This window comes from Tuber melanosporum (genome assembly GCF_000151645.1).
Source record: "Tuber melanosporum whole genome shotgun sequence assembly, scaffold_49, strain Mel28".
In the NCBI taxonomy this organism is placed as follows: domain Eukaryota; kingdom Fungi; phylum Ascomycota; class Pezizomycetes; order Pezizales; family Tuberaceae; genus Tuber; species Tuber melanosporum.
Window position 1 is genome coordinate 308,638 of NW_003299094.1, and position 10,887 is coordinate 319,524.

General features: G+C 49.0%; 2 protein-coding genes; one reads left to right on the plus strand and one right to left on the minus strand.

The window, feature by feature from the left end:
- Positions 1–1,067: 1,067 nt before the first annotated feature.
- On the plus strand, positions 1,068–3,220 carry GSTUM_00008627001 (uncharacterized protein; the record flags this gene model as incomplete). XM_002840171.2 has 5 exons in its annotated part: positions 1,068–1,328; positions 1,400–1,423; positions 1,491–1,558; positions 1,632–1,751; positions 1,810–3,220. Exons 1-5 carry the CDS (start codon positions 1,263–1,265, stop codon positions 3,218–3,220), a joined length of 1,689 nt encoding a protein of 562 aa, XP_002840217.1. The 5' UTR covers positions 1,068–1,262.
- A 1,676-nt stretch (positions 3,221–4,896) lies between these two features.
- GSTUM_00008628001 (uncharacterized protein) lies at positions 4,897–8,273 on the minus strand (the record flags this gene model as incomplete). XM_002840172.2 has 6 exons in its annotated part: positions 8,170–8,273; positions 7,136–8,102; positions 6,742–7,047; positions 6,305–6,685; positions 6,084–6,249; positions 4,897–6,028 (listed from the first exon to the last, which is right to left on the minus strand). The coding sequence occupies exons 2-6, from the start codon at positions 7,389–7,391 to the stop codon at positions 4,897–4,899; spliced, it is 2,241 nt and encodes a 746-aa protein (XP_002840218.1). The 5' UTR covers positions 7,392–8,102; positions 8,170–8,273.
- Positions 8,274–10,887: the final 2,614 nt, after the last annotated feature.

Genomic DNA, 10,887 nt, shown 5'->3' on the forward strand with positions numbered 1-10,887 from the left:
TTGCATGAAAGTCGTATCGAGAACTCATAATTCCCTTCACATCCGACAGATTCTTATCCTCGTCAAAGTAATGTAACTTTATCTTATCCTTTTGGGCGCCCCACTCAGCTCGCGTGTAGACCCTCGGCTTCTTCGACTTTCCTCCATTGTCCGAGTAAGCGTATTGTTGCTGCATAGACATTTTCTCGATGCATGGAAACGGATTCTGATAACCAGCGGGCTCCCCCAACAAATTCTGGAAGGGCATGTCTTATGTATATACCCCCTCTAGTACCGAACGAGGCTGTAGAGGATTTATGGTACAGATTTTTCCGTGCTTGGATGGCTTGGAAAAGTACATGTGTGGGTGGGCTTTTGGTTATGTATGGTCTTTTTGGAGCGCCTTGCGCCGTAGTGGTGCAACGTGACTCACGCGTTACACACTCCAAGGTTTTGGCGATACAGGCGTGCTACGCTACACAAAAAGGGCTATGTAACCTTAATGGAGGAATTTTGCCCAGAGGCACTTTAGGTGGGGAGGGATATGGTATCGGAGCCATGATAGCACCTTGTTAGCCAGCAAAGGCCGGAGGTCGGCCGTGGTATTGGACCCCCTAGCGAGAATGTAAAACCGGGGCTTATCACGATCTATCACTCGGGACGTATTGTTGGCAGTAGACCTGTCTCGAATCCTCACTTTAATTTCAATCAGGCCAATGAGAAGGGAGAAGGCTGTTGTCTCGGCACTTGGCAGTGAAAATTTATTGCACACACATACCCTTTTCAGGGACCTTGCCGAGAGTGGCATCTTGAACAATCCCATTCTCCACGAGCACTTATTGACACGAGTATGGTACCAGTAAATTATCATACCTCGCGTAACTTCTAGATCCGTTAACGGTTGACGTCACCAACACAACCCGAACAAAGCCGATGTGGCTGAGTAATTTCGCTTCCCGTGAGTCAAGATGGCTGGCGGGGGCTTGACATCTAGGACATCGGCCCCCCCCACCTCCGGCAAGTGTGACCACCGTACCTACGGGACTGATCGGAGCCTGCTGCCCTTCGGAGACTGCCTAAAAACTCAAGATAAACCACCCGGATCTCGACGAGCCGGTGCAAGAGGAGGAGGCACTTGGGACTGAACGGTCACTCGAGAAGGGGATAGGAGGACCAATCCCTTAGTTTGTATTGACAGAACCACGGTCGAGACCGCCTTCTACCGAAAGGGATAATCGGAGTAAGGAAAAGCACCAAGGTGCCGGAACGGCAGCGATAACAGGATGAGCCCTGGAGAGCAGCCCAAGGGGAAGTTAGTGAAAGGGGAGGGCAGCGACAAGATAGAGAAGGTACTTGCCGAGCCAAAGTTTGTTATTCAATATTCATTTCTAGAACGGGACAGTGCTAACAGTGGACTCAGTATGTGGTGGATCACCTCTACCGCGTTTCCGCTTATGGCGGCTGCCTTTGGGCCGCTGGCTAATCTGACGTCTGTCTGCGCGCTTGTACAGCCATGGCGGTTACGTATCCCGCCTGGGGGGAAATATAGGGAGGCGTGGGGGATCGATGACCCGGCTTGGTAAGTGATTTTTTGGTGATAGGTGAGATACCTCTGTTGGAGCTGTCTACTGACCCATGTATTGGTAGCGCAGGCTTACCGCTGTTAACGCGGTGTCTCTAGCATTCGCTCTAGTTGCCAACGTTTGTCTACTATTGACGTTTGGTCGCCGAATCCGCTATCAGTTATCTCAACCGATCGTGATAATTTTTTGGTATGAAATTCTATACCATCCTATTCTCTTCTGATAGACACTTTTCTGACGGAAATAGGTATATATCTTCATTTCTATTGATAGCTCTCGTCGCTGCCGCATCCAGGCACCTCCGGCTCTACCCCAGCGAGGAATATGCCTTCTCTCAATCTTACTACTATGCCATACTATCTTCAACGCTCTACTTCATCGCAGCTACTTTCCTGCTAGCAAACTATTTCAACAGCGTAATACTAAAACGCTACCCGCCAATCTTCAGCAAACCGACCCTCCCTCAGCGAGCCTTGATGCTCCAAACGATAAGTCTCACCTTCTACCTCGGCGTCGGGGCACTAGTCTTCAGCAAGATAGAGGCATGGGAGTATGTTGATGGCGTATACTGGGCCGACTATACCATCCTAACTGTCGGCCTGGGTAGCGACTTTAAACTAGAGACAACCCTCTCAAGAGCCCTGGTAATCCCGTTCGCCATCGGCGGAATAATCATCCTAGGTCTGGTAGTCGGTAGCGTCCGTTCACTAGTTCTGGAACGTGGGAAGATAAAAGTAAAACGCCGAGCGGTCGAGAAAGAGAGAATAAAATGGATAAAGCGACTAGAAGAGCAAAGATGCGAGCGAGAAGAGAACCCATCCCAGCCCAAAAGTGAGGAAGAGAAACTCCACGACGATTTCTACCTCATGCGCAAGATCGAGAAAACTGCCCATAGGAAGAGTAAATGGACCTCCCTCGCCACTTCCTTGTCAGCGTTTCTGTTCCTCTGGCTGGGTGGCGCCATGGTTTTCACGTTCTCGGAGCGGCGCCAGAAATGGAGCTACTTCGACTCCTTGTACTTTTCTTATATAACTCTCTTGACGATTGGGTACGGTGACATCTACCCGGAGTCCAATTTGGGAAAGCCGTTCTTTGTGGTCTGGACAATGATCGCCGTGCCCACCCTCACGATCTTGATATCGAACATGGGCGACACGGTGGTGAGCATGATACAGAAAGCCACATTCTGGGTCGGTGCGAAGACAATCCTGCCAGACTTGGACTCCAACATCTCACTCACTCGGAAACTCAAGCGGATGAAGCACACCAAGGAGGAAAAACAACTTGAGGAACCCGCCACAACCATCGCCAACACCTTCCCAGAGCAGGCACACAACCAACAAGAAAAAGGGCAACTCCTGAAACAGTTAGCAGCAGAAATATGCTCGCTCACAAAACACACAACCAGTGAGACGCCAAAGAAATACTCCTTCGAGGAGTGGGTGAAGTTCTTGGGATTATTAGGGATTGCGTGGAAAGAAGGGGACGAGTGGAGTTGGTTGGATGACGGAGGCCCACTGGCGAGTCCGTCGAGTGAGACCGAGTGGCTACTCGAGAAGATGTGTCAGAGGTTGGAGGGGGATATCGAAAGGTTGGGCAACGAGGACGGGATTAGGGACGTTCATGAATCACGAGAGGGGTATGGTAACCGCTCGTGAGATGTAGGCGGGGAGGGGGGGTATTACCTCTAGTATATTGATTGTTTGTTTATTCTTTATTTTTTTTGGGTACATATAATTCGGGTTCGACACAGTGTATACTCAGAGGGATCCCGGAGCCTCCATGATGACTTGACTTGCCTTTTTCCTACATGGTCGGTTTTTGTATTCATTATTTTGTAAAGTATCATATGATACCAAAACAAAACATTTCATCTGACACTAGTTTATACCAAATTTGGAGATATCATAAGTAGACATTTTCAATGCGACAACCCCCAACGCTACCTTGTCGAGAACATGTGGAATTTTGACATCAGCCATAAAATCACTTTGCACTTAATACTGCACAAAGGAAAAAACGGGACAATTCCATTCCCCGCCAAAACAGAAATGGGGGCCACCCGGAATAATAACTGACCGCCCCTGAGAACGTTCCAAATTCCCAATGATCCCCGAAAACCACCAACAGCCCTTTTTTTTTAAAAAAAAAAAAAAAAAAAAAAACACACAGCCAAACGAAACCACCCCATCCGCAACCGCTGTATGATACTAATAGAGTAAGTTAGTCAAAATTCCCTTATGATACAACACTGCCTCCAACCCCCCCCATATCTGGGTATACCAACAACCGCAACCAGAGCACTTTCAATTCTAACCAGCACAGCACCCGAGATATACATCTATTCCCCCCCCAAAAAAAAAAACCGCAGAGGGCGGAGCGGAGGAGTGGTAGGACAGTGCACCAAATTCCAGTTTTGCCTCTGCGCAGAAAAAGGTTTCCCTATTATCCGGGTTGTTGTCGCCGGCTGTGCCAGCCCCATACTCGCGGGGACCTTAAGTTGGATGAAGAGAGGATTGGAATGGGGCTCTGGTTGAGGGCCATTTGGCGGTGTTTTCTTTTCTTTCTTTTCTTGCTTCTACGCACCCTTTTGCGGTTAACTTACGGTTTTTCGTGGCCCGATGCTTTTCAAGTCCTCCCTCGTATAATAGGCATTGGGATGTGTTCTGCGAGAAGGGACGAAACAATGTCAATCCCCGGACAGAACATAAATTACCTGTAGGGATCGAATGATAGGTGTGATGATGATGTTCGAGGCTCAAGCATGGGAGTGATCATACTAATCACTCGGCTAGAAGTATTACAAGTACCGGTGGATTAGACTGCCGGTATTCTTGCCCCCCCCCCTCCCCCAACTTTGAGGTTGGGATGTAACCATGGTATCCCCAGTGGTTCGGGGCGATCAATCCTAAACGGGGGGTGAGAACGGTCTGACAAACTGCCGTATCCCCCGAATGACAGGACCTTGTGCTAGGACGTTGGAAGCTGCCTCTTCTGGTAAAGCTCTTGTGCTCCTTCCTTATTTTGTTGTGTTTTTTCGCTCCCCTTTTCCTGAGGAGGAAATTTCGGACTACAGTACCAGCCACATGATCCGCCCTTTCGGGTTCTTACTGCGTGCGAAAAAACAACACCGTTTTTCTATTCTATTTCTTACTGTATCAAATATTGCGAACACAAGCTTGCCGCACAATAATTACAACACAAACTCCCCAGACATAAACAATCATAAAGCCATATCGTTACCATGAAACGATATTCCAGGTACTGTGCCTCGTTCACAACAGCAAGCCAGGCACATAATAAGACAAAACTAACAAAAAAAAAAACTCCAAATCTAACCACAAAAAATATCTCCAGGACATCCAGTAGCAATTCCGTGAACACTTGACCCGAACCCTGCAATCTCAGCAATAGCACTAACCACCCCGCCAAACCCTTCACCAGCCATCATACCAGCGGCAATAGCGTAAGCGAAGATATCGAAGGTGGCAGGATTCCTCTTGGCCCAGAAGTAAGCAACGAAAGCGCCAGTCGTCATAGCAGTAGCGTACTGCGTTTGTGGAAGGACGAAAGCGAGACCCATGGTCATAAAGTTGGGTACGTATGCTCGGTACTTCTCACGGTGTCCTGTAAGGTAGTTGTGCCTCACGAGGACCATGATTACTGCTAGGATGGCGAAGAGAATGGAGAAGATGCCGGAAGATTTCGGGATTGGTATGGTTGGGTTTGTTGCGGCGATTGCAACGGCACGCCAGGCTGCGGCTGATGGGGCGGAAAAGGTACATTTCTCAGCCTCGAGATCTACAACGCAGGGGTAGGCCTTCATGAATAGGATGAAAATTCCTGGGGACATAAACATTGCGACAACAGAACCCATCGCTTGCGCGTACCATTGCAAAATTGGCGGGGTACGGAGGAGGAAGCCGACCCTAAAGTCAGCTGTGAGATCAGTACTTTGGGATGCAGCTCCTGATGCGATGGCTCCTCCGATAAGATTCAGTCTTTCAGCAGTAGCTTGCGGGAGGTTAGCACCCGATGATGCACCACCAAGGATGAGTTGGGAGGCCTTTGCAGCCGTGGTCAACGGGGTAGCATCCGTTACCCCTGTACACTGAATCACCAAGAACGAGAAGATGAAACCTAGGAGAATGGCGAGAATCGACATGCCGACGTTCAAGTGATACTGCAGGCCAAGGACAATGCAGGTTGCAATAATAGTGACGATTAGTGCGGGGCCCCATTGCCAGAGTTTGACTTGTTCATCTTCCGATGCGGGGTCCTCAACCAAGTCCTCCACCTCAATCTGGGAGTGTTTTTCGAAGAATGGGATCTCCCTGCCAAATTTTCTTACGCTCGTGTTGAGGCCCATTGCAATTCCTTTCCAGGCCGATTTGAAAGCGAACCAGATTAATTTGTACTGCACAAAAAGTTCGGCGAAGGAGGCAGCAAGCATCACAAGTACACCGCTATTGATGGTTAGCTACCGTATGAGGATTTCAGATGCCACAACGGGATACATACGGCCAGAGAAGCCAGTACCGGGGGGAAGGATGGTTGATGGGATCCTTTAGGTTGAAGGAATAGAAGCTAACTAAATCCTTCCACTTTTCGTATCCTGGATCCCCCTCCGAAAACATTTGAACGCCATATGCCATGCCGTTATGTACAAGAGTAGGGCCAATGATACCTAACCGCCCGTTAGGCCACTCACCTATCATGCGGGGGTATTGAGAGGAACTCACCCCAAGCAAGGACGGAACCAGCGAAGAACGAAATAGCAGGGTTAAGACCAACAAGCATTCCACTTCCGATAAATGCAGGAGTCCATTCAAAGATCCAGCCCCAGTTCTCAATGGCAAGGGCCTGGTTTGTGTATCCAGACCAAACAAAGAACCAAGTGGAGATATGCCAATCCCACAAAACGCCGGGAACATAAGAAGACCCAACACGGAAGCTAACTGCAACGAGAAATGATATAGATAGTGCCTTGGTCCTCTTCTTCGAAGCCCTTCCCGCAGCCCCGGTAAGGGAATGCATAGAGCGGATGGCCATTGCCGTGGCGGTTGCCGTGGGGAAGTAGAGCTTCAATTCCCTCGCAGTATGGATGATGAAAAACTTCCGCACTTTTACATTCTAGTTAGTCAATGCTTCTATGAAGAGAAGAGAAGAACAAACATACAAGGAGTAGCGAAAAACAACCCATAGTACGCCGAGACAATGGTGAAAGTGATCAAACGGGGAAAATCCGACACAGGGTCCTTGAGCAATTTCAATTGGTACAGAGCCGGAATGGCAGTCACAAAGATACCGCCGAGACCACCGGCAGCAGTAGCAGCAGTCTGAACAATGGAGTTCTCCTTCGGCCCGAACGAGCCACCAAGAATGGGGAAGTTCTGACCGAGCGTCTTGCTGAATGCTGTCAAGATAGCAAAACCAAAGATGGCTCCAACCAAATTCGCCGCAAAGGTGAATCCGGATTTCAGACCTTTACTCTCATCGTACTGTTAGTTTATATCATACTTGTTTTCGTTATTTCATTATATTTGCCCTACAAGGGATGTGCCCTCACTCACCTAGATAAACGTTGGAGGCATTGACCAAACCTCCTAGGATACACCCAACAACAACCGCACGAATAGTGAGAATCTGTGAGCGAGCTTCTTCCGGGGCTCCCTCCACGATAGGAAACGGGGTGAAGGGATCCCAATCGGGCTCAGATGCAATGCTGTCGTCCTCATCCCTAGCCCTGTGTTTCTCATCGAAACCATGTTTCTCCTCTTGCGGGAGGGTTTCTATGCCCCCCATGATCTCATTGGCGTTGGTACCCATTCCCTTCCAGCGAATCCTTTCCAATGGCTTCTCGAAACTCAAAGGTAGAATTGGGGGTGGGACTGGAGAGGAAAGAAATGAGAGAAGAAAGAAGGAGGGCGGATCAGGAATATGAGCCGTTGACTTTGTATATAAGCACTCTCTCCCTTACGGTAACGGCAGTTTCTTTCATGGCTACAGCTGGGTGCTAATTGGAGCTCCCTCGATTAGGGACGATATGGTTGCGTGATCCCATTCGCAGCGATAGGCTACGATATCTCTACCCTTAGGCTCTCGACGCGCGACGGTAAAAATTCCCTAGGTGCATATGGGAGCCCGGCGAGCTGCACGCAATTCTGCCCGGTCTATCGCTCCAGTTGCCCGGTGCTATTACAACCGCTTCATGCAAGGTCCCTTGCTTCCTTGCCCCCTCCTCCATCTACTCGAGTATCATACTCTTCCTCTTCTTGTTGTCCCCCCCTTCTATCTGCCTACTACGGCTAACTAACCCCCCTACATGAACGATAAAGCGACTCCATAGCACTCTACCGCTACATCCCGCTGAACCGGATACCTCGCTGAACAGTAGAAATTCTGCGGCAGCGTCCAATCCTCATATAAAAGCACTCGCTGGATCAGAGAGGAAGGGTATCCGGATTCGCACGGGACTTGAATGTACCGTGCCCCTTGTTTCCAGCGCAATCTTATATGTGTTGAACCGTACCTGCATTCCTGGGTAAACTTAGAAGGACTATCTCGAAAAAGGGGAAGAGAATACCGGTAGGATGAGAATACCTACAATGATTGAACGACAAATTGGCCTGGTAGCATCGGAGGATGCGGGTTTTCCCACCCCTTGTATCTTATACACAGAGGGTGTTGCTCCCTCGCGGCATTACCCGCGATGTTCTACCGATGGTGCCATACACTTGGCAACAAACGTTTCAAGTACGGTACCATCGAAAAAGTGAATTACACTTTTGACCATCCACAAGATGAGGAAAGACTCAAAAATAAACTGTTAGGTTTTTTCTCCCTCCTTTTCTTTCAGCCAGAAAAGACTTCTGTACATTGGCCTGCTCTCACTTAGAAGTGAGTTAGTGGTTTTTGGGTGATCATACGTTGCGCCAAGAATTCTCAGTTGTTTCCAGTCCCGGATCTCGATAATCCGGATACCTCGCTTTCTCGTATGAATCTCTATGAACTCTGTTTTTTTGTTTTTTGTTTTTTGTTTTTTTTCAACGAAATCCTGACTCGCTGTCCCGGATCCCTCGTTGTGCCGGACGGATGTTTCAGATTTTAGCAGTCCGGGACAGCGAGGTGCGACTGTACTTGGGTTGATTGGGTTGTATGAGGGATGGAGATGCTCACAGTCTGTGTGTATCTCGGATAGTATACGGCAGCATGCCCCGGCCAACAATGACACCCGAAAGGTATGCATAAGAATGTATGGTACTCGAGTACTCGAGTACCGGCGTCGAAAAGGGCTTCTCGCCGATGCTAGACTATCGTGCATGTACCCCAGACGCATCAATCGCCGTCACGGGTCATTCACCGTGTTGTGGCTCGACGAACCAAGTTGTGGGCATCAATAGTTGATCAATTATGGCAGTATCAGACACTCCCTGGAGTATGTCCTCGACCACTCGGGAACAAGCACCTCCAGGTCACGTGCTCCTCTCCATCGTGATGATATTTGTAGAAGAGAATGCTGATAAATCTCAAGCTCAGCTAGGGTGAGCTCGAAGTCAGAAGTTAGATCTACCCCACTTATTGTCCCCATGATTCCCAGTCTCTCTCTCAGGCCGAAAAATATCAACCGCTCGAAAGCGAGAAACGTTGGCGCGGCAAAGCTATTTTGGAGCTCCGGGAGCCAAACCCCCTTCTATTTCTTCTTCCTCCGCAGTCAAATCCAGGTCTTCAGAAGTTACCAGTCTTGGCATATACACGCCAGGACCGATAAAAACGGCCCTGGAACGTGCCCACTGCAAAAAGTCACCATCATGCTCCTCCCCGGGGCTCCCTGCGGCACACGCCCAGATATTATAGCGCAGATGATTCCCCACCCCTGCCCCTCTCTCCCTGCTCCTTCCCCGGTTTGAGATGGTGAAGTGTCCGAGAAGAGGGAGAGAAAGTGCAATGCGCACTTTTATTTTGATGACCAACTGATCATAAACAGGTTAAAATTCACTTTGACGCAGGGGGTATGTTGATCGCGCCTCCCATAGCGGTAAGGTTTTATGCACAACCCGGAGTTGAGATATATGGTGTTGACAGGTATGATACATACTGACACCCCGCTACCCCGGACGGCCAGAACCTCCGGCTTTCATCCGATATCATACCGGTATTCATGTCCTTGGACTGAAGTCGGTTTTTTTTTGTTTTTGTTTTTGTTTTTGGTGGTGCTGTACTGTGCAAAAATAGGCGCGACTTCGATGGCATGAGTACATAGGATAACAGTAGGGCATACAAGGCACAAAGTATAGTATCATAAATTATTTCTGCCAATATCAATGAATTTTATTCCAAGCAATCCAACTGAGGCTCCCACGATCTCTATCTCCCACTCTGCGCCTTTAGATTATTTTGCAGCATCGCGCGCTATGCCTTGGTCGCCGGGGCGAGTGACTCGCACTTGTATCAAACCTCCTAGACTTTCATAATTTGAAATTGCTGCAGTTAGTAAGAAGTGTTGGTTCTTCGGGCGAGAAAAAAAATTTGAAATCCACTATTGTGCACTGAATTGAGTTGTATGCGTCGATGTCATTTCTAGACACTCCACAAGGACCCCCCTCCCTCGACCGGAGACAATATGGTTTTTAACGCCGTCCACCACGGGGTAAGTATTCCATGCATCCAGATTTACTCGTAAAAACCTAATCCTTGGCGTACAATGGATCCGGATATATGTCCACCGCAAAGCCTCCAAGTCGATTGATTCCTTCTTCGCATATTGGTACTCGAGTACCCCGGTTGACGGTAGACGGCATGTAGGTTCTTGATACAAGCACGATACCTCCTCCCATTCTGGCGAATAGTGGCTTTAGGACGGAATAGTGGCAAGCTACCTACCCCGGAGCAGCAGTGAGGGGCCACCCAAAGCTCAGCGTGCTTCCCTAATATTTTCCGGTTCGTGGATTTGAAGGTGTCCGTTTTTCTCCCCGTAGCCTAATGAACGCCTGCGGGCGTCGGATGCACACTTCCGAAGGGAGTAGTTCACTGAGATAACTTGATATAGGAAAGATTCTGTAAATTACTGTACGAGCACCCAAGGCAAGAATTGGGCAAAACTATGATAGTCCCCCCCCCCCTAATGGCCGGTGGTAAAGGCGACCACCCCGCAGTCCAACGGTCCAGCGGACAGGGAATAGACTAATTTATCAAGACGTGGTCGAGTTGACACAAATCACCGAGCTAAATGGTAATACCCTGACACAACACCGTCATAACGTCATGGAACTATCGCGAGAGCAAATCACGGAATAACCCACCTGCACCTGCCCGACCTCTATCA